Source organism: Dendrobates tinctorius, unplaced genomic scaffold, assembly GCF_039654945.1.
Source record: "Dendrobates tinctorius isolate UK_male_01 unplaced genomic scaffold, ASM3965494v1 ptg000012l, whole genome shotgun sequence".
Lineage (NCBI taxonomy): Eukaryota > Metazoa > Chordata > Amphibia > Anura > Dendrobatidae > Dendrobates > Dendrobates tinctorius.
This window is the reverse complement of record NW_027361680.1, coordinates 13,474,878-13,499,381: the sequence shown is the minus strand read 5'-3', so window position 1 is coordinate 13,499,381 and position 24,504 is coordinate 13,474,878. Positions and strand designations below refer to the sequence as shown.

The 24,504-nt window shown below is 46.2% G+C and overlaps 1 protein-coding gene across 3 annotated transcripts in view; it reads right to left on the bottom strand.

The window, feature by feature from the left end:
• Positions 1 to 24,504, bottom strand: part of FIRRM (FIGNL1 interacting regulator of recombination and mitosis) — a 737,920-nt gene that overhangs the window by 10,903 nt on the left and 702,513 nt on the right. For all 3 annotated transcript variants that reach the window (XM_073557998.1, XM_073557999.1, XM_073558000.1), the window contains 2 exons: positions 16,462 to 16,542; positions 13,318 to 13,440 (listed from right to left, as the gene is read on the bottom strand). In XM_073557998.1, the coding sequence (XP_073414099.1) occupies positions 13,318 to 13,440; positions 16,462 to 16,542 (204 nt within the window). The remainder of the gene's footprint in view (positions 1 to 13,317; positions 13,441 to 16,461; positions 16,543 to 24,504) is intronic.

Genomic DNA, 24,504 nt, shown 5'->3' with positions numbered 1-24,504 from the left:
ACTACTTAGCCATATGGAGAGACTCAGGAGGAACGGAGCGCTATTTGCCTATTCAAGTGAATGGGTCTGTGCTCAAGTTAGTGTGTCTCCAAGGACCATGTGTCCGTGGGCAAAACATGCTGACATGTCCGTTTTTTATTTAGTAACACTAATCCTTATTCATAATAAAGAAAGAACAAAGGAAGAGATCCATAAAATAATTATATTTATTTAAATCCAAAATTAAAAAAAAACCAATATCATAATAAAAAAGCAGAACGCCTCAAAAAACAGGATCGGATAGAATTCACAGTAATGTCCCAATATAAGATAATTCACGTTTATGTAAAAAGACATTCCCCAAAAATCACTATAGCCAATATAAATACATAGTTAATCATTAATATATCAAATCTCTATAATATTTTAAAGTGCAGTGCAAATTAATTATCAGAGATAAAATTATAGGTACCATATATACTCGTGTATAAGCCGAGATTTTCAGCCCATTTTTTGGGGCTGAAAGTCCCCCTCTTGGCTTATACACGAGTCTTATACCTGGAGGTCGGTGGGGGAGGGGGGAGTGTCAGGTCATACTTACCCCCTTCTGGCGCGGTCTCTGCAGCCCCCAACTTCTTCCACGGTCTCCCTTCCTGCCTTCAGCGGTCACGTGGTACCGCTCATTAAATTCATGATTATGCGCATATTCATGAGCAGTATCATGTGACCGCTGAAGGAAGGAAGGGAGACCATGGGAGAAGCGGGGCTGCAGAGACCGCGCCAGGAGGGGGTAAGTATATCCAATATTCACCTGTCCCGGGTCCATCGCTGCTCATCGCTGTCTGCTGCGTCCTGTGTCAGTGACATTTAGGCAGCAGAGGGCGCGATGATGTGGTTAGTGCGCGCCGCGCCCTCTGCTGCCTGAACAGTCACTGACACAGGAAGCGGCAGACAGCGGTGAGCAGCGATGGACCCGGGACAGGTGAATCTCTCAAGTGCCGGGTCCTGAGCGAGCGGCGAGTAAGGCATTTTTTTTGAAGCAGCAGCATATGGGGGCATAATATATGGAGCAGCATATGGGGGCATATTCTATGGAGCAGCATATGAGGGAATAATCTATGGAGCATTTTCTAGGGGCATAATCTATGGAGCAGCATATGGGGGCATAATCTATGGAGCCATTATTAATCTTTGTGCAGCATTATATGGAGTGTATTTTGTATGGAGCATCTTATGGGGCCCATCATGAACTGTATGGAGCATTATATAGGGCTCCTGATTCAATATGGATGTTCAAAAACATTTAACCTACTTGTGATGCTTCAGGGTTGTGGACTGTGACGCTTCAGGGGTTTAGGCAGCGTCCGAGTGGACCCTCTGGGTCACGGAACTGAGGCCCCCGGGACGAGCGCACCAGGTGGAACTGACCCCTATACAGGGACTGTTAGGGGCAGGCCCGCGGGGGTTCAGACACCGCGACAGCTGGAACCAAGAGGGACTAGGAAAGGCACGAGACATAGGGAAGACCTATAGACAAGCTATAGGCGGCCAAATTAGAGCAGGTAGACACACACAATAATCAGACGCCCTCCCCTTATGGGAGACACCTGATATATCCCCTGCTGGCAGGCGATTGGCAGACCACTATTCGGCTGCCGCCCACCGCAGGGTTAAACAACCTGACGGCCGCGCGCCCTCGACATACTGCGCATGTGTGGGCCAGCAGCCGTCAGGAGACCAGGGAGGCGGGGCACACGTGAACAGGAGGAGAGAGGAGGCGCGCGAGAGCCGGATAGAGAAGGAGGAGGCGGCACGTGACGGGACTGGTAAGTAACAGCCGCGGGGGGACCCGGTGCTAGGGGAACGGCGGCGGGCATGACCGCTGTCGTTACACTACTGATGTCTCAATTAATTTTACTTTTATTGGTATTTATTTTTGAAATTTACCAGTAGCTGCTACATTTTCCACCCTAGGCTTATACGTGAGTCAATAAGTTTACCCGTTTTTTTTGTGGCAAAATTAGGGGTCGGCTTATACATGAGTATATACGGGTAATTCAATTCCCAAAAATATAAATATTAGACAAATAGAGATGAGGAAAATAAAAGGTAATATATTAATACGGTGAAACGCGTGTCGGGGTACAAGGACGGTGTACAAAGCTCCACATAAGGTGAATCATTTTCAGGTCTCTCAGCTGCCTCACTCTTTGCTGTATACTATAATTAATTTAGGAGACTTTTGACTTCCCTTATAGTTTAATATGGCGCTCATATAAGTTACCTGTCCATATGAACTTACCCTATTTGTATTAATATATTATTAATATATTACCTTTTATTTTCCTCATCTCTATTTGTCTAATATTTATATTTTTGGGAATTGAATTACCTATAATTTTATCTCTGATCATTTGAACTGCACTTTATATCATTATAGATATATGGTATATTAATTATTTTTTTTCTTTTAAACCAGTTATTTTTATTTAGGTTTCAAAAGATTTTAAACAATAAACAGTGGATATCAATATACATGTAACAATTCACATATCTTGTAGTAATACAATCAAAGCCATCCCCCCCTCCCCCCTCCCCCAATACTCCTTGTGCCGTGTATACTTGAGAGTCTTAGCAATCATATCACCGCCATCCAGGCGGACCATATTTTTTCGAAAGTTCTTTCACCATGCCTTCGCCTGTAAATGCTTTCCTCTAAATGCATTACCGTACGTGTCTGAGCAATAAATTTCCTCCTAGTGAGGGGTTCCGAATCCTTCCATTTTCGTGCTATTAGTTTGCGTGCCACATACAGCAACCTCGCTATTGCCACCTTGTAATGTTCTGAGACAGGTATCCCATCCACCTCCCCCAAAACACACAGCACTGGATTCCTGTCGAGCGTACATGCATAAGCTCTCTCAATTTTGTTGATAACGACCAGCCAGTATGCCACCAGCCACGGACACGACCATAGCATGTGTAACAGTCCGGCCTGGTCTGTGCCACATCCAGGGCAGCTAGAGTCTCCCCTCAAGCCCACCTTGAATAGGACCAGCGGTGTTTTGTATGTTCTATGTATTACATATAATAGGGAGAGCCGTGCCTGCTCGCTTAGAGAGATCTTCGGGACATATTCAAGAATAGCCTCCCATTGTTCTGTTGTGAGGGTACCCACCTCCCTTTCCCATTTACTCTTTGCAGTGAGGTGATTGTCCCCAGATAGGAGTGTAGTAGATCATGATATATGCTCGATATAACTCCCCTCGTCCCTCCCTTCATACACACAAAGTCTAGTACAATGTCACCCTGAACCGTCATGGCTCCCAATCTACACTGTGCCCTCCAAGCATGTCGAAACATATAGTATTGAAACCCCCATACCGAAGGCAAATCAAATTCCTCTCTCAATGTCTCAGAGGTCTTCAGGTTCGTTCCACTCTGCAGCTGGCACACATATCTCACTCCTTTCGCCTTCCAATTGCCCATTTGACGCAGCTTATTAAGTTCCGGCAGATGCTCATTGTCCCACACCGGTGAGTACCTAGTCAGCTCATCCACCCCTCTGATCCTTTTAATGGTGTCCCATACCTTCTGAATATATTAATGATTAACTATGTATTTATATTGGCTATAGTGATTTTTTTTGGAATGTCTTTTTACATAGACGTGAATTATCTTATATAGGGACATTACTGTGGATGCTATCCGATCCTGTTTTTTGAGGCGTTCTGCTTTTTTATTATGATATTGGTTGTTTTTAATTTTGGATTTAAATAAACATAATTATTTTATGGATCTCTTCATTTGTTCTTTCTTTATTATGAGTAAGGACTAGTGTTACTAATTTGATGGGAAGTGCCATTGCTGAATATAATATTTTTGAACATTATATTGATGGTTAATTTCCGTTTTTTAATGTCAGGATGGTCCACAAAACATCCCGCACACGTACACACACATGGATGTCATCCATGTGACACGCATCGACACAGGTGAAGAAGCTATAACACTGTTCTGACATGAATATAACTCATCATTCTCCCCTGCTTGTGCCGATCTCCAGGAGAGCAGGGAAAATGATGAGAGCCGTCTTCAGCACCCGGGGAAAGGGGAACAGCACTTACTGTAGAGCTGCTTCTCAGGCGCCCGGACGTGTCACACGGATGACATCTACAGTATTATTATTATGCATTTATATAGCGCCATTTATTCTATGGTGCTTTACATGTGAAAAGGGGAAATATAGACAAGTATAATAAACATGTGTAAGACAAGGGACACACAAGTACATAAGGAGAGGGGACCCTGCCCGCGAGGGCTCAGTCTACAGGGATGGGTGAGGATACAGTAGGAGAGAGTAAAGCAGGTCGTGCGGTGGTTCAGTAGACCGAGGATCATTGCAGGCTGTAGGCTTGTCGGAACAGGTGGGTCTTCAGGTTCTTCTTGAAGGTTTCCGTTGATGGTGAGAGTCTGATGTGTTGCGGCAGAGCGTTCCAGAGTATGGGGGAAGCACGGGAGAAGTCTTGTATGCGGTTGTGGGAAGAAGAGATGAGGGGGAAGTAGAGAAGGAGCTCTTGAGATGATCGAAGGTTGCGTGCGGGTAGGTACCTAGAGACCATGTCACAGATGTATGGGGGAGACAGGTTGTGGATGGCTTTGTATGTCATGGTTAGGGTTTTGAATTGGAGCCTATGGGCAATAGGCAGCCAGAGAAGGGCCTGGCATAGGGGGGAGGCTGGGGAATAGTGGGGAAACAGGTGGATTAGTGGGGAAGAGTGCTAGAGGGGAGGCCAGAGAGTAGGAGGTTGCAGTAGTCGGGGGGGAGATGATAAGAGCATGCACTACTGTTTTTGCGGTTTCGTGGTTGAGGAATGAGCGGATCCGGGAAATATTTTTGAGTTTGAGGCGGCAGGAGGCGAGGGCTTGGATATGTGGTTTGAAAGAGAGCGCAGAGTCGAGGATCACCCCAAGGCACCGAGCGTGCGGGACTGGGGAAAGAGAGAAGCCATTGACATTGATAAATAGGTCTGGTGGAGAGGTAAGAGTGAGATGGGGGAAAGATGATGAATTCTGCTTTGTCCATGTTCAGTTTGAGAAAGCAAGCAGAGAAGAAGGTGGAGATAGAAGACAGACATTGTGGGATTTCAGTCAGTAAGGAGGTGAGGTTGGGTCCAGATAGGTAGATCTGCGTGTCGGCATAGAGGTAATACTGCAAAACCGTGGGATTCTATGAGCTGTCCCAAGCCGAAGGTGTAGATGGAGAATAGTATTGGTCCTAGGACAGAGCCTTAAGGAACACCGACAGACAGGGGGCGAGGTGAGGAGGTGGTGTGTGAGAGGGAGAAACTAAACCTTCGGTCTGTTAGGTATGATGAGATCCAGGATAGGGCCAAGTCTGTGATGCCAAGAGATGAGAGAGTCTGTAGCAGGAGGGAATGGTCTACGGTGTCGAAGGCAGAGGACAGGTCCAGGAGAAGGAGTATGTGTGTTCTCCATGTGCACGTGTACGGGACATTTTGCGGTTCATGCTGACAGTAAAAAACGGACATGTCTACGTGTGGGTCACACAGACACATGGTCCGTGGAAACACACTGATATGTGCACAGACCCATTCACTTGAATGGGTCTACGTGTTTTAGTGTTTCCAGTACGTGTGGAAACTGTCACTACACATACCGGAGAGACGGATGTGTGAAAGAGGTCTAATAGAGTGTTTCTATGTTTGGCTGCGGTCACACAATAAAACACCCTTTTTATTGCAAAAATAATTTTTCATCACATTTTGAGAGCTATAATTTTTCCATATTTTGGCCCACAGAGTCATGTGAGGTCTTGTGTCTTGTTTTTTATTGGACGAGATGACGCTTTTATTGAAACCATTTTCGAGAATATTACATTTTTTTTTAATCGCTTTCTATTCCGATTTTTGGGAGGCAGAATGAACAAAAACCAGCAATTCATGAATTTCTTTTTCTTTTTTTTTAGGGGGGTGAGGGGGTGGGGGTGTTTGTGCTGTTCCGCGTGTGGTGAAATTGATAAAGCAGTTTTATTCTTTGGGTCAGTATGATTACAGCGATACTTTATTTATATCTTTTTTTATGTTTTGGCGCTTTTATACAATAAAAACACCAAGGTTACTTACCGGTAGCCGTTTTTTTCGGAGCCCATGACGGCACACATGAGAGAGGGGATCCGCCCAGTCAGGACAGGAACCCTACTGAAGATAAAAGGGGAGGTACCTCTCCCTCTCTTCAGTTGGTTTACAGAGCATGAGAGGCCCCCCGGGTTAGTACACATGGTAAAACTATCACCACATTATATCTAACTAAAAAAAAAGCACCCAAACTATAGTGCACACCAAAGAAGTGAAAAAGGGGGGGGATATACAGGTGCCGTCATGGGCTCCGGAAAAACCGGCTACCAGTAAGTAACCTTGGTGTTTTCCTGTCTCCCATGACGGCACACATGAGAGACTTTTGTAGAATAAGACACCTTAGGGAGGGACCACCGCTTGCAGCACCGTTCTACCAAAGGTTAGATCAGTAGAGGAAGACAGATCAAGTCGGTAGTGCGGAAAAAAGTGGAAGGTGAGGACCAAGGAGCGGCTTTACAAATTTGTTCAATCGATACCTCAGCCTTCTCTGCCCAGGAGGTAGCCACAGCTCTGGTGAAGTGAGCCTTGATGCCTTCTGGAACCGGAGCGCCACTTGCGGAGTAGGATAACATAATGGCCTCCCTGATCCATCTGGCAATGGTACTCTTAGCTACCCCATGCCCTTTTCTACTACCCTGAAAGGCGACAAAAAGGGACTGATCTTTCCTCCACTGACTAGTTACTGACATATATTGTACTATGGCTCTTCTTACATCTAATGTATGGAACTTTTGCTCCCCAGGGTTTCTAGGATTGTTACAGAAAGATGGCAAGGAGATCTCCTGAGTCCTTTGAAACTTTTGGACTACCTTGGGGAGATAGGCCGGGTCTGGTCTTAGAACCACTCGGTCAGCCAAGATCTATGTATATGGAGGACATATAGATAGAACTCTTCAGGCTGATGTTAAGGCTACCAGTAAGACAGTTTTAAGTGTAAGTAGCTTTGGTGACAGCTCTAGTAGTGGTTCAAAGGGACCTTTGGTTAAGGCCTCTAAGACTAGGTTGAGGTCCCAGGGTGGTATCTTTGGGATAATGACCGGCCTTCACCTGCCACAGGACTTTATGAATCGGGACACCCACCTATTGGCTGCTAAGTTGCAGTTATATAGGGCCCCCAAAGCTGAGACTTGGACATTGAGTGTGTTAGTGGCTAACCCCAGTTATAGCCCCGACTGTAAGAATTCTAGGATAGGTCCCACTGGCGCTACATCCCCCAAGGGTTCCCCCAGGAAGTCTAGGAACTTTTTCCTCGTTCTACCGTAGATTTGGGATGTTATAGGTTTCCCACTTTTCAACAGGGTGGAGACTAACCCTGGAGAGAATCCCTGGCGACTCAGTAGCGCCCTCTCAAATTCCAGGCTGCTAGATGGAAGCCCTTCACCTGAGAGTGGACCACTGGTCCCTGGGAAAGCAGGTCTGGAATCTCCGGTAATATCCATGGATCTGTCACCGACATGAGTCTCAGAAGGGAGAACCAAGGTCTCCTCGGCCAAAACGGAGCTATAAGAATTATTCTCGCTCGATCCTCCCTGATTTTCCTGACCACTAATGGGATCATTGTTATCGGGGGAAATGCATAGGCCAGGATGAACTTCCAGGGTATTTGTAGGGCATCTACTGCGAAGGGGTTTTCCCTTGGATTTAGTGAGCAGAACTTCCTGACCTTCCGGTTGTGTGCGGTAGCGAACAGGTCTATTTCTGGTTTGCCCCAGGCCTGAACTATTTGTTGGAAGACTTGGGGGTTTAGGGACCATTCCCCTTGTCTTAGGTGCCTGCGACTCAGGAAGTCTGCCTGTATATTTTCTACCCCCTTTATGTGCAGTGCTGTGATGGATAACAGATGTTGTTCTGCTAGCTGGAAGAGTAGATCCGATATTTGCATGAGGCCCCGAGATTTTGTTCCCCCCTGGTGATTGATGTAGGCTACTACTGCCTGATTGTCCGTCATGACTCGGGTGTGGCGGCCCCGAAGTAAAGGAAGGAAATGTATCACGGCTTTTTCCACTGCCCATAGTTCTTTTACATTTGAACCGTGATCCTTTTCTAGCGAGGACCAGGTCCCCTGTATTGAGTTGGATCTCAGGTGGGCTCCCCATCCTGTGGCGCTTGCGTCTGTTGTAATGATGTCCTCGACTGGTTTTTGCCACGGGACACCAGCTGTTAGATTCTTTTCTACAGTCCGCCAGGGCAGGGAATCTCTTACAGCCACTGAGAGACATAGTTTGCCTTCTAAATGCCCTTTTAATTGTTTCTGTGCTGACAGAACTTCCCACTGTAGCTGCCTTAAGTGGTACTGCGCCCATGCTACTGCGGGTATGCATGATGTCAACGAGCCTAAAAGGGACATTGCGCTCCTCAGTGTCATATTTGGTCTTTGTATTGCTGTGCGAGCTAGGCCTCTTATCTTGGTCACTTTGCTCTCTGGTAGTAGGCAGCGTTGTTGCTCGGAGTCCAATATCAACCCTAGGAAGGATTGCTCTTTTACTGGGGTTATCCTTGACTTGGGGATGTTTACTATCCATCCTAGTCCTACTAGAATTGCTATCACTTCCTTCACTTGATATGCGCAGTGGGACTCCGACCTCCCTATTACAAGAAAGTCGTCTAGGTATGGGACGATCACTATGTCCCTGGAACGAAGAAAAGACATTAGTTCCGCCATCACTTTAGTGAATACTCTAGGGGCTGTAGACAGGCCAAACGGAAGGGCTGCGTATTGGTAGTGTTTCACCTGCCCCTGGACATAGAGCGCTACTCTCAAATATTTTTGATACTCCCGATGAATTGGGTTGTGATAGTAGGCATCTTTTAAGTCTATCACTGCCATGAGGCAATGCAGGAACAGGATCTTTGTGGCCGTGTTGATTGACTCCATTTTGAAGGAGCAATTGTTTACCCACTGATTGTCAACCTGAGGAGACTCAATGGTTCTCCAAGAGCCGTCTGTTTTTTGTATTAAGAAGAGGGGGGAGTAGAACCCCCTTCCTTCTTCTTGCACTGGGACTTCCTGTAGGACAGTCCCAAGACTTCCGTCTCCAGGGCCAGCTGTTGCTCTTGGGCTTTCCTTCTGGGTGTCATTATGAATGTATGCCTGGGCGGACGGATGAATTTTATTTTTAAACCGTCCTTTATTATGTTTAGGACCCATGTACTGGGGGAGATATTCGCCCAGGCGGAAAGGAAGAGAGAAAGCCTTCCCCCTACCTCCGGCCCAATGTCATTGGGGAGATTTTTTGGAGGAAGTGGAGGGCCCTTTAAACATATAGCAAGATCCTCTTCTTTCTTTAAAGTCCCAGCTTTTTGTATCTCCCGGGGGACGACCCCTGTTAAATCTCCTCCGAAAGGGCTGCTTTTTAGGTTCTCCCGGAAATAGGGGAAAGCTTTTCTTCCTATCCCCCGCATGCTCCAAAATCTATTCTAGTTTTTTTCCAAAGAGGAATTGGCCATCGCATGGAATGGAACATAACCTATGTTTTGATGGTAAATCTCCGGGACACCCTTTAAGCCACAGGGCTCGTCTTGCCGCATTTGACAGGCTTGCCGCTCTAGCTGTCAACCTTGCGGAATCTGCTAGGAAAGCCGCTGCTCCGTGTACCAGTGTCAAATTAGACAGAATTTCATCCCTAGGAACTCTATCCTTGATCTGGTCCTCTATTTGTTGTAGCCAGACCATGAGGGCACGAGCGGTACAGGTACCAGCTATCACTGGCTTTAATCCACCTGCTGAAGCTTCCCAGATATGCTTTAGGAAACCATCTGCTTTTTTATCAAGCGGGTCTTTCAACACGCCAGAGTCTTCTAATGGTAGAGATACCTTTTTTAAGGATCTGGTTACGGCCCCATCAATTTTAGGGACTTTTTCCCAGGTTTCTGAATCCTTTTGCTCAAAAGGGCACCTCCTCTTTGATGTGGAAGGTAAGCCCCCTGACCTCTCCATTTTTTTCCATTCCCTGTCAATTAGTGCTTTTATTTTATCATTTACAGGGAAGGTATGTTTTCTCTTTTCCTCCAGTCCTCCAAACATTACATCCTCTAATGATTTGGGATTCTTTTCCTCTTTAAGGGCCATTGTAGCCCTGATAGCTTTGACCAGCTTTTCCACGTCCTCCGTTGGGAAACATGGACGGCCGCCTATATTGCTGTCCGAGGAGGATTCTGAGGACTGAGTAGAGGAAGAGGAGGTGGAGGGGGACAAGGATCTATCCCGCCCCTTCTGCCTTGGAGCTACTTCTACGGTTTCTTTTATCTTTCTTTTTAAGGGCTGCCTTTAGGGAACCTTTCACCTCCTGTTGTATTAACTCTTTAAGGCTAATCACCAAATCAGGGGTCTCCTCCTGTATAGTTTTGTTTATACAGTCAGCGCAGAGATCTTTCTGCCACTGATCTGCTAGCGGGTGTTTGCAAAGGGCGCATTCTCTATTCTTGGTTTTGCCGCTAGCCTTCCTCGACCCCTAGTGATCAAACAGAGAAAATGGAACCCCATTACCATAAGGGTGACATTCACGTAGATCACTCACCACCGCTGTCAATCAGGGGTACCGATCTCGGAGGCTCCTCAGATGCACTCGTGACGTTTCTCCTGGACGTCTCAGAGTCATGCCGGTTGCGTTTATGACTGCCGCTCCCACCACTCGAGCGACTGCTCCTGGTATGCTGGCGGCTCGGCCTGGCATCTGGCGAGAGTTCTTACTGCTGACGCTGCTGTCGCTGCTGCTGACGCTGCTCATCTTGCTCCACTTCCATCATGAAGCCTTGGGCATGAGTGCATCTTCTGTGGTCATCCCCCTTATGTAAGGGGGATCCACTGCACTCTCCGCCTCCTCCGGTTACCCCCACAGCCCCTCCCCCCCTGCCATGCCGCCGGGATCTCCTTTCGCCGGCTGGCGTTGTTTGCTATGGGCGCCGCCATCTTGGATCACCGACGCCGCCTCCCGACGTCACGTGGGCATGCCCCTTTCCCAGCGTGCCCTGCGTGTGACGTCAGAGGGGCGCGACCCGGAAGCGGCCGCTCCCTGACGCTCCTGCGCTGCTTCTGGACGCGGCAGAGGGGGAGAGGGCGGTGCGGCAGCCACAGCAGAGCCCCAGGACCCCAGCCGTGCTACTTCTGCGCTCGCTCGGACGCTGAGCCCCCCGGGGGACCCGCGGATGGCGCTTCCCCCTCCCGACACACAGCGCTCAGGAACCAGCCTGATCTTCCACGCCGGCACGAGAGAGGGGCAGGTACGTGATCTTCAGAACACGGGTCCCTGTCAGGACAGGAAACCCAACTGAAGCGAAGGAGAGGTACCGCCCCTTTTTTCAGTAGGGTTTCTGTCCTGACTGGGCGGATCCCCTCTCTCATGTGTGCCGTCATGCGAGACGAGAAAACAATTTTATATAACAAATAATTATTTTAGCATCACTTTATTCTGAGAGCTATAACTTTTTTATTTTTCCACTGATGGAGCTGTATGGTGGCTTTTTTTTTGCGAGACAAGACGATGCTTTCAGCAGTACCAGGTTTACTTATATCCATATTTTTGATTGCATGTTATTCCACTTTTTGTTCGGCGGTATGATGATAAAGCATTGTTTTTTGCCTTTTTTCATGGTGTTCACTAAAGGGGTTAACTAGTGGGACAGTTTTATAGGTTGGGTTGTTGTGGATGCAGTGATACCAAATGTGTACTTTTATTGTTATTTTTTTTCATTCAAATATTTATTTAGAGATAGAATATACAGGGTGGGCCAGGGTGGTCACAACCCATCTTGAAAAGTTTCCCTCCTCCCATATACTAATGTGCCACAAACAGGAAGTTGATATCACCAACCATTCCCATTTTATTTATGTGTATCCATATGCATGGCCCACCCAGGTGAATCCATATAAATGGCCCACCCTGTATATTGATTTTTTTAAAAACCTTTTTACAATTATGTAAAAATTTTTTTTTTTTTTTTTTTTTTTTTTTACTTTTATCAAATTTTTTACTTTGTCCCACTATGGGACAATAATTTTTTGCAGGCTGATCGCTTGTATAGCATGGAGATGAAGCAGCATTGCCATACCATAGAAGCTGTCAGCTCTGCACTGACATAGAGACTTGCTGATCATGCACTGCGCTCTGGTGACCCGGATGTCGTCGACGTCGGGTCACCGTGGCAACGATCGGGACCCCGCGTCACGCTGTGGGGTCTCTGATCCAAACGTAGAGAGGCTGTCGGCCCTCTGCCGGCTTCCAAAATGCTGCGATCATGTTCGATTGCAGCATTTTGGGGGTTAAAGTGTCGGGAGTGGTCTGTGACCTCTCCTGGCACCTAGTGCCGGGTATCAGCTGTCAGAATCAGCTGAAACATGGTCGCTTGTACGTAATATTCCATCCATGGTCAAACTGTCCCAGGTCACATGGACGGAATATTTGTAAAAATTAAAATCCTTTGATTCACTACTCTTGCAACAATTTTTAAAGGAACCGCTCTCATTGTACATGCAGGCCTATTAGTGGACAGCACGGTATAGAGATGGAGCAGATGAGAAGGATGATATAATATAGGTTTATTGGAAAAGCTTCAATACAACGTGTATTTTATTCATTGAAATCTCTGTTGTTTGTATGAATGAATTCAGTGGGCAGTCCTACTAGTGACTGACAGCTTTCTTTATACACAGAAGAATGTCAACCACAGAAAAGGATCACTGACTGGACTTGTATGCACATAGACTCCACAGATTCCAATGAAAAAATAAAATCTTTAATAAAACATTTCCAACAAAAAATGTACATCAATCTAATCCGCTAAACTTCATTTTTACCCCAACAAGAAAACTTTCTCCTTGGTTCTATCTATCCCTTCAGTTACTGACCTGGCTAATGTCTCTACTCTTGCCTCTGGCTCACTTCTCCAGCCAGCTTCTATTCAGTGAGCGCAACTGAGGAAGCCCCCTTTGTATGTTCAGATCTCAGTTTAGTGATTAAAGGGATTCCTCTAGAACCAGGTAGACAAAGTGGCTAGCACTATAACTGTTCAAACTTGCTTTTTTGAGCTAATGGCCTCTGACGTAATTTTACTCAATCTTCGAAGATGCAAAATCTAAGTATATAATAAGAATCTTAAGTTGAGAATTCTACATCTTAGCATTTGAAATACCGTATGATAAAACTGATTATTTTTTGTTAATACTGCACAAAACCATACTCACCTCTGTGGAAACTGGCTCATCTTTGCGTTTCATTTTAGTCTTACTAAAAAATGACTCCAAAACTTGTTTTTCTTCTTTAAGTCGCTGCAATCTTATATTACCTTCTTCAGCAAGAAGAATGTTCTACAAAAAGGCACATGTGACTACCATTAGCTAGTGAAATATTTGTATGCACAACTTAGATCAAAACCTGTAGTTCTTTTCTTTGTTTTACTAAGACAATAGAGCTTTAATCGCTTAACACACTACAATACACAGTAACATACTACATCAAACTATACAGAGAGTGCAGAAATAAGTAGGTAATAGCTGAATTGTAATAATGCTTTCAACTGTGCATGATTTCCTTGAATATACCTAATCTTCAATAACTCCCCAAAAGAGAGAGGTCTGGTGACCATTGTGGTCATTCAACTAGCTCTCGTCTATCTATCTAATAATAATAATAATAAAAAAAAATAATATAATATGAACAGACAGCTGTTGTCTTTCCCCTGCATATATTATGCATACACACAGGGGGAGCATATACAGTAATGGTCGAAAATGTTGACACACTTGAAATTGTTCCAGAAAATAAAGTACTTCTCCCACAAAATTATTGCAATTACCGTATTTTTGGACTTTAAGCAGCACTTTTCCCCAAAAAAATTTAGGGGGTAAATGGGTGTGCATCTTATAGTGACAATGTAGCTTACCGGGGGGTGGTGTGGAAGCAGGAGTCAGGCGATGCTGCGGGTCCTGGGCTGAGAGGAGGGGGTGTTTGGAGTTGCGAAGCTGTTGCGAGCATGTCCCAGGCTGTTAGGAGCAGGTGTTTGATGGTGCAGGGGCTCTGCTGACATTTTGTGAAAACCCGGAGCCCCCGCATTTCCATGGTTTCAATGCGATGGACTCCAGGAAAATGGCCGCCAGAGGCGGCAAATGCTCGGATTGACATCATGTATTTAGGGATCAACGCATGCTTCCCCTTCGGTTTCCAGTTTCCAAGAGTCCACCACACCGGGCTGGGCATTCACAAAATGCATGCAGAGCCCCCACACCACCGAACACCCCCTTCCGCCAGCCTGGGATGGGACTCACAGCATCACCTTGCGTGGCACCTCCGAACACCTCCTGTGACCCCACTCTATCACCCCCATTGCCCCCACCGGTAAGCTGAATTTGGACTGTAAGACAGACTCCCATTTGAAGCATTGAATTAAAAAGGCAAAGTAGAGATTATTAAGAACAAGCATGGGTGTCAACAAATGACTAGGTAAAAATTGTATACATTTGCGAAATTATACTATATAAGAAACCCAAAAGAAAAAACTAGGACTGAGAAAAGCCGTATCAAAATGTATTAGCAAACAGTAGATACATTAATACAATAAGCAATTAGCGAGAGGAATGGCTAAAAATGTATAAGGGGGAAAGAGTGGAAAGTAAAAAAACCAAAAAAGATAGAATCAGATGCAACTGAAAAAGTCTATATTTATCCGGCTGTCACAGCACAGCTGTTGGGTGACCAGGGGCTCCTTCCTTGTCCCTAACACTAGGGGGCAACCTAGCTCGCCCTGCTCCCCGGGATACTTCAGATGGCGAAGATGTTGGGGCCTCAATCCTTGCCTTATCTCCTGAGTTAGACCTCCATCTGTTCTCTTTCCCCACCCAGGGAAAACGGAGTGCTACTGTGCACCGTAGTACACCAACCTGACAAACAGGGCAACACAAACAAGGGTTAACAGAAAACTTCAGGCATACAAAATATTCACTCACATATAACAAAGGAATGCACCGGGGTGTGAAGGTAGGGGAATAAACCAAAACAGAGAAGGATAAGGAATTACCACACATACAAACCAAACAACAAGCACAGATAATTCATCTCCTTATTATTTTATTAAGAGGTAATATATATTGGTATATCAGTCATGAGCGGGTGGCTTGATTCCACACCATGGTTAAATATATCAATTATGATGACCTTGAGGATACTCTCTGCTGAGACCCCCACTGATCCAGAGAAAGGGGCTCTAAAATTATCCATTTGTGTGAAATGATGGCCACCCATGCACTGTCCATTCTTTCGTGAGACAGATGAGGGATCCTTGCAACCAAAAAATTAATATACTATCCTGTCGACAACCCCTTCAAGTACACTTGTGAATTACTGTTTTCACCATAAATTAACAGTGCGTGAAAAGATAAAACTTAAGAAAAATTGTTTTTTTACCCGCTCATGTGTTATTCCTATAGCTAGCTTCTAAAGTTTTAGAATCTTTGCAGTCACATAAACCTTTTACAGCTTTGAGTTTAAAGCTATAGATTACATTTTACAGCGCAAAATTAAAGCGAGTCTGTGAGGTAAAAGGGTGGAATTGGTAGGAGAAAGAAGACTCTCTGTTCAGGCTTCTTCTGGCGAACCATTATGCCTATTTGAGGTCATAATTCCTTACACAAGTGAGGGTTTGAATTACCATCCCAATCATGTCAGTGCAATACTATCATTTGTCCTAATCGCACTGTCCGCTCTGTGTTCCAGTCTTACCTGTTCTCCAATCATGCTGGCTGTTCAGTTGCTTGAGGCCTCATTCAGCACATTCACAGGCTGTGCAGGATGTCAGTGAGGTGACAACAGCAATGTCTGGTCTTTTTATTATCATTACTACCTTAGTAAGCTATGTTATCCGTTGACTACTGAGTATATTAAGGAACTTATCAAATGTATTTTTAAAACAAAAAAATCTAATAAAAACAAGCACAAATAAGAATCTTCATTTCATCACACCAAAAATTACACAAAAAAATGAAAAGTTTCAGAAAATTTAAATTTACAACCTTTTCTTAAATTAAACCTTTCCTTAGCTATTCTCAATAACTTACTATCAGTTTAAAAAACAGGAAAGAATTTCACAAATAGATGTAGGAAAAATATATATCTATCTTTGTACCGTGACGAAGAGACCTGAGTAGTCTCAAAAACTTGCAATTTGTTACCTTTTAATAGCTAACTGAAAAGATGGTATCAACCACTGAGGACTCCCAAATCTTTATATTTTACAATAGATGCATGGTGTTGTCTGGAAAGACTGATCAGCATGGTATCCAGTCAGCGATGATTACATGTAAATTATCATCAAAAAGTTAGCAGAAAAAAATTACCTTGTTTAAAAAACACACAACATAGTTCTTGGTCTCTTCGGACGTGAGACTTTGTGGTACAATTTCTTCATAGCTTGTTTGCTAGAAAACAAAGAATTCCTGGTTAACTAATATATGTTGAAGAGATTTTCCATCTAAGGCCGGAATCACACATGCGAGAAACACGGCTGAGTCTCGCATGTTAATACCGGGCACTGCCGCCGGCACTCGGATCAGAGCGTGCAGCCGCATAGCAATACATGGAGCCACATGCTCCGCTCCTGAGTGCCAGCGACAGTGCTGGGTATTAACATGTGAGACTCGGCCGTGTTTCACGCATGTGTGATCCCGGCCTAATATATACAATACATATCAATGCCATCAATTCCATATCAGTGCAGGTCTGATGATGGTTACTTCTATATAACTGTGTTGACCAACAACATGAGCAACAGGTTGGTGATGTTTTAGAGAGGGTTGACCCTTCCTGTTATTGTTGTCATCTGACAGATAGCATCTGATTGGCAGTCTGCTAAAATGGCAAAAAGAAAAAAAACAAGCTCACCAATGCTGCTGGATAATACAACCTGTGACATATTCATCAAACGGAGGGTGCCATATTCAGCTGGCAGAAACAGCACAAATAGGTAAGTGAAGGAATTTTAGCAGGTTTATCCATTGATAAAAAATATTTCATTTTATTAGTAGTCCTTTGAAATCCAAAAATGAAAAAAGAAACATTGAAAAACTGACGCGTTTCTGTCAGAAAACCTCCCTTAGTCAGCTCTAAAAAACTATAGGTAGAAAAATACTTTATCTAAAAAACTAATTAAAGCTGCCAAAAAGGAAACAGAGAAGCACATTGCTAAGGAAAGTAAAACTAATCCCAAACTGTTCTTCTACTATATTAATGGTAAAAGAATCAAAAGTGAAAGTGTAGGCCCCTTAAAAAATTGTGAGGAAAGAATGGTTGTAGACGACAAGGAAAAAGCTAATATACAAAAAACCCCACGATTTTACAGGTAACCTTTCGGGATCTCATTTAGGCCGTGTGGTCTGAGTGTATTCAGTCTATAAATCCAGTAGATTTCCTTACAATTACGTTTTTGTATTCTATCGGTGGTATTGATGGGAATGTGCTCAATAGGACTAATATTAAATTTCCTATAATCTTTATTATGTACCATAAGAAAAATATACGCAAAGGTTTTTTATATCATGGTCTCTCAAAGTAATTTCTTATGGTACATAATAAAGATTATAGGAAATTTAATATCAGTCCTATTGAGCACATTCCAATCAAAAAAGAGCGGACGCCATGCCGTGTTTGGATAGTCCTTGATGTGCCTAAACAGTGGAAACCCCCATAAGAGACCACATTTTTGAAGCTAGACCCCTCAATAAATGTATCCAGATGAGTGGTGAGTACCTTGTACCCCCAGCTGCTTCACAGAAGTTTATCATGTAGAGCAGTGAAAAAAAAAAAAATCACATTTTTCCCACAAAAATATTATTTTAACCCCATTTTTTTCACAAGGCTATCAGGAGACAACGGACCCAATATTTGTTGTGCAATTACTTTTTTCACAAGGCTATCAGGAGACAACGGACCCCAATATTTGTTGTGCAATTACTCCTAAGTAGTGTTGAGCATTCCGATACCGCAAGTATCGGCCGATATTCGCTGTATCGGAATTCCGATACTTAGTTCCGATACTTTTTTCATATCGAATACCGGAATCGGAAGTTTCCATAATGCTATGAGCCCGCTCGATTTGATTCAGCCAATGGGAATCCTCAGAAGTGTGGGCACATCCTGTTAGGCATGTAAACTATTGGCATGGCTGTGATTGGCTGCTGAAATGATGTCATGATGCACTATAAAAGCCGCCGCCGCCATTTCTGTTCACTCTGCTGTGAATTCGGTTAGGGCCAGGCTGCTGCTGAAGTCTGTGAGGGACAGTTAGAAATAGCGATTCTCAAAAAAATATTGTACTTTACCCAGGCTACATAAACCACCACTGTAGCTTTCTTTTGCCTAGCAGCAGTGTTCACAGCTGTCTGCAAGGGCTGTGTGAGTGCAGCTCACGCTGTGTAGTGGGTCCTTCAGCCACGTCTGGTTGTAGGCCGCCCAGCGTGCCTCACTGCTGCCTCATAAATATTTTTCTTTTCTAGCTGCTTATTTTTCATAAATTCTATCTAGTGTGCTTCCATCCGTATCCATATATGTTGGTTGCAAACACTAGTAGTAGACAGCGGAGCCTTTCTGCAGCCTTTCAGTGCTAGTGCCCACTTCTCTGCACTGTTCACAGCTGTCTGAGTGGTCTCTGACTGTGTGAGTGCAGCTCACGCTGAGTAGTGTGTTCTGCAGCTACATCTGGTTGTAGGCCGCTCAGCGTGCTTCACACATTTTTATTTTATAGCAGCTCATTTTTTATTCTCCTATTAGTGTGCATCCATCCGTATCCATATACGGTGGTTGCAAACATATAGGAGTAGACAGCGGAGCCTTTCTGCAGCCTTTCAGTGCTAGTGCCCACTTCTCTGCACTGTTCACGGCTGTCTGAGAGGTCTCTGACTGTGTGTGAATGCAGCTCACGCTGAGTAGTGTGTCCTGCAGCTAAGTCTGGTTGTAGGCCGCTCAGCGTGCGTTACTGCCTCACACGTTTTTCTTTTATTGCAGCTCCTTTTTTTTCTCCTATTAGTGTGCATCCATCCGTATCCATCTACATTGGTTGGTTGCAAACACTATACAGGAGTAGATAGAGGAGCCTTTTTTCTGGCTTGCGCCCTACAGCTGCAGCCAGATTAGTATTACACAAGTTTTTTGGAGCCTCATCTTTTGCATTGTAGGTTACCTGCCTGCATTGTAATAGCTCCAAAAAGTTTGTGATACTATCACTTTCAAATCTTTGGTCACATCCTGTTAGTTTTTTTTCACAAAAACAAAAAACAAAATAAAATTCAACAAACACTACATTTGACAGTTGTGTAGGCCACATTAGCTCCTATTAAAGTGTAGTCCACACACACACTTCATAAAATTAGTGTTTCTTATACCTGTTACCAGCTGTTCAGGAATAAGCACACTAAGCCCCCCCTTTGTACTTTTCTGCCTATCTTTATCAGGCTAGCAAGATGAAGAAGGCAGGGAGTAAGGCACGTGGGCGTGGAGTTTCAGCAGGGAGAGGACGTGGGGATTCTGTGCCTGCTGCTAGCACCAGTGAGTCAGCATCCCCCAGTTTCACCAGGCAACAGTCCTTTATGTGCAGCTTTGTAGGACCTCGCCGTACCCCACTGCTGCGGGAGGAACAAATTGAAGCCGTTGTCGGATGGATGGCAGCTAACGCATCGACTTCAATGACTTCCACGTCCTCTCAGGGCCAGAGCACCGAAGAGCAACCATCTGTCTCTTCACCACCTGCCAAAGTGCCTAGGCAGTCAGAGAGCCCTGGACAGGAGCCATCACAGTCTCTGCTTCTGTTCTCTGAATCTGTTGGCTTGGAAAGAGGGGGACAGCCAAGCAGCATTCAAGAATGTGAAGAAGAGGGAGTATGCAGTGATGCGCAACTTCTTTGTCCCTCCGAATCTGAAGAGGCGGGTGGGCCAGTGCCTATGGTCAGCACACCTCAGTACGCATCAGATGATGACGAGACTCAGTTACCACTTTCTGGTGCGTACAGTGCTGGCGAGACAACCCAGGAGAAGCAGGTGTTTGAAGAGGGGAGTGTAGATGATGAGGTCCTTGACCCATCATGGCGTGAGGCACAGGAAGGTGGTGGAAGCAGCTCTGAGGAAGAGATTCCCCGAACGGCCAAAACAGGAGGGAGAGGGAGGGGGCAGACTTGGTTGCCTGTAGCCTCCACTTCGGCACCCGGTAGGAGCATTCCTCTTTCAAAAGGCAAAACGGGCGCTCCCAAGACTTGCAGTGCATGGTCCTTTTTTGACACAGTTGCAGATGACATTTGCTTTGTCAAATGCAAGCGGTGTCATCAGAAAGTCAAAAGAGGGAAAAATGTCAGCAACCTCAATACCACAAATATGTGGAAACATGTGCGGACCAAGCACGAGGTGGAGTTACACAGACACACTGAAGACGTAGGCCAACGTACAGCACCACCTACCACCTCTTCAGCTCATGTTGGGGCCTCTTCCTCCAGCTCACACACAGCTGGTTCGACTTCCTCAGAGGATCGCCAAGGAAGAACCTCTGGCAATGTTGTCCAGAGACCCAATGAACTTCCACCCACAGCACCACGTTCCCAGTCCTCCTCATACTCCCAGGCCACTCTACAGCCATCGGTAGCACAGGCATGGGAAAAAAGGCGGCCATACTCGGCAAACCATGCCCGAGCACAGGCTCTGAATGCTGGCATTGCCAAAATACTGGCACTTGAAATGCTCTCATTCAGGCTGGTGGAGACTGACACCTTCCGAGACTTGATGGCATTGGCTGTCCCACAATACACCGTGCCGAGCCGCTTTTATTTCAGCAGGCGAGCCGTCCCTGCCCTGCAAAAACATGTGGAGGGAAAAATACAACATGCGCTACTAAATGCCGTCAGTAGCAAGGTCCACCTGACCACCGATGCGTGGACCAGTAACCATGGACAGGGACGATACCTTTTCCTCACTGTCCATTGGGTCAATGTTGTGGAGCCGGGTACAGATATGGAGAGTGGCGCTGTACGTGTTATGCCAACTCCACGGATTGCAGGAATCCAGTCTGTACACATTGACTCCTACTCAAGTTCCTCAGAAACAAGCGCAGCAGGAGCCTGTTACAACCGATATGAGCACAGCCGTGGTCAAACGTCAACAGGCCGTACTCAAATTAATTTCTTTGGGGAATCGAAGTCACACAGTGCAGGAGCTCTGGAATGCCATCGAGCAGGAGAGCGACGTGTGGTTTCTGCCAGCGAATCTCCAGCCGGGCTTGGTAGAGTGTGACAATGGCCGAAATCTGGTGGCAGCTCTTGGCCTAGGCAACCTCACTCACATCCCATGTCTGGCACATGTGCTTTACTTGGTCGTACAGAGCTTTCTGAGGGACTATCCGGATCTTGATGCACTGCTGCACAAGGTCCGCATAGAGTGCGCTCACTTGCGGCGTTCCAGCACGGCAAGATCGCACCTTGCTGCTCTACAGCGCCGATTACGCCTTCCGGAACATCGCATCATATGTGACCTACCCACCAGGTGGAATTCAACGTTACATATGTTGGAGCGGTTGTGTGAGCAGCAGGCAGCAGTAATGGAGAACCAGCTGCATCAGGTGCAAACAAGTCGCACTGTGCGCCGGACACACTTCAGCACCACTGAGTGGGCCACTATGAAGGACATCTGCCTCGTTTTGCGTGCCTTCGATGATTCCACGCGGATGGCGAGTGCAGATGATGCACTAGTCAGCATGACTGTCCCCCTTATCTGTCTGCTTCAAAAAACACTGCAAGCACTAAGGGAGGAGGTTTTGGAAGAGGTGGAGGATGAGGAGTCCCAAATGCCATCTGCTTCTGGACAGTCTGCGCTACGTGGCTCCTCACAAAGGCCTAAACAGGGGACACTTTGTGAGGAGGATGAGGAGGAGTCGAAAGACATCTCTCCAGAGGAGGAAGGTACACAATCCTCTAGTCAGTATGTACAGCGAGGGTGGGGTGATGCAGAGCAGGCAGAGATGACGCATCAAGCAGGGGACAGCGTTTCTTTGGCAGTTGGGAGTCTGCAGCACATGGTTGATTTCATGCTGCAGTGCCTGAGAAACGACCGCCGCATCGCCCACATTCTCAACACGACTGATTATTGGGTGTACACCCTCCTAGATCCTCGCTACCGGGACAACTTACAAAGCCTCATACCACCGTTGACCCGGGAGCGTAAACTGTGGGAGTACCAAGACACACTGGTGCAATCCATCATGTTTTCCATTCCACCCGACAGCAGTGGTGCTAGCACTTTACAAAGCAGCTCTGTGCGTCGAGGCAGTGGAGGAAACTCGGCACAAAGAGGGAGCAGAGGCAGCGCCTCAGCACAAGGCAAGACCACTATGGCCCAAATGTGGCAAAGTTTTGTGTGTCTGCCACAATTGTCTACACCATCACAGACGGCTCCAGTCAGCAGGAGGCAACGTTTCCGTCAGATGGTGACAGACTACATGTCTTGCCCTGTCAGTGTACTCCCAGATGGCTCTTCCCCCTTCAAGTTTTGGGTCTCTAAGCTGGATACATGGCCAGAGCTTAGCCAGTATGCATTGGAGGTGCTGGCTTGCCCTGCTGCCAGTGTATTATCGGAACGCGTCTTTAGTGCCGCACGCGACTATCTTCCGATAACGTTGACCGGCTTACTTTTCTGAAAATGAACAAGGCCTGGATCTCGCCACTAGTAGTGGGAATGAGGACAGAGCAGGAGACCTTGCCGGACACACATCAGGGGATCAACTGACGTGACTGAGCCCCAGTTACACAGGAACAAGTGTGGATTGTGCAGACGCCACTTCAGAGCTGTAACTGGCGGGGTTGGAGGCCAGGGGAAATACTAGAGACAGTGGAGCCAGAAGCCATAGTGGAGCACGGTTACAATCAGTAGTAGTCTACAACCTATATAAAACCTGCTGCAAGTTCGCCTCCGCCTGCTGCATGATTGATCCTGTGCTCCAACAACGCCAGTTGGTGTTCAGAAGTGCCGTCTTCACAGAGAAAAACACACTAGCTCCTGTGTTAGTGGGGTTCAGTAATGTCTGCTGTTCCCCTGCTGTGTAGACGGCAAAGTCTCCTGCTGCCTCCACATGCCAAAAACATCAGGCCTCAGCCTGCTCCATGCTTCATCCTGGGCTCCAACAACGCCAGTTGGTGTTCAGAAGTGCAGTCTTCACAGAGAAAAACACACAAGCTCCTGTTAGTGGGGTTCAGTAATGTCTGCTGTTCCCCTGCTGTGTAGACGGCAATGTCTCCTGCTGCCTCCACATGCCAAAAACATCAGGCCTCAGCCTGCTCCATGCTTCATCCTGGGCTCCAACAACGCCAGTTGGTGTTCAGAAGTGCCGTCTTCACAGAGAAAAACACACAAGCTCCTGTGTTAGTGGGGTTCAGTAATGTCTGCTGTTCCCCTGCTGTGTAGACGGCAATGTCTCCTACTGCCTCCACATGCCAAAAACATCAGGCCTCAGCCTGCTCCATGCTTCATCCTGGGCTCCAACAACGCCAGTTGGTGTTCAGAAGTGCCGTCTTCACAGAGAAAAACACACAAGCTCCTGTGTTAGTGGGGTTCAGTAATGTCTGCTGTTCCCCTGCTATGTAGACGGCAATGTCTCCCGCTACCTCCACATGCCAAAAAGATCAGGCCTCAGCCTGCTCCATGCTTCATCCAGGGCTCCAACAACGCCAGTTGGTGTTCAGAAGAAAAACACACTAGCTCCTGTGTTAGTGGGGTTCAGTAACGCCAGCTGCTCCCCTGCTGTGTGGATAGCAAATTCTCCTGCTGCCTACATAGTCACAATACTACTGATTTTTTTACCATGCTCCACTTATGCCTCTGGCTCCACTGTCTCTAGTATTTTCCCCTGGCCTCCAACCCCGCCAGTTGCTGCTCTGAAGTGGCGTCTGCACAACCCACACTTGTTCCTGGGTTACAGGGGCTCTGTCACATCACGGGATCCCCTGATGTGTGTCCGGCAATGTCTCCAGCTCTGTCCACATTCCCATTACTAGTAGTGGGAATGTGGACAGAGCAGGAGACCTTGCCGGACACACATCAGGGGATCCACTGACGTGACAGAGCCCCTGTCACCCAGGAACAAGTGTGGATTGTGCAGACACCACTTCAGAGCAGCAACTGGCGGGGTTGGAGGCCAGGGGAAATACTGGAGACAGTAGAGCCAGAGGCCTAAGTGGAGCACGGTTACTATCAGTAGTAGTCTACAACCGATATAAAACTTGCTTCAAGTAGGCCTCAGCCGGCTCCATGATTGATCCTGGGCTTCAACACAGCCAGTTGTTGCTTGGAAGTGCCATCCGCACAGATAGCAACACTCGCTCCGGTGTCAGTGGGGTTCAGTAACGCCAGCTGCTC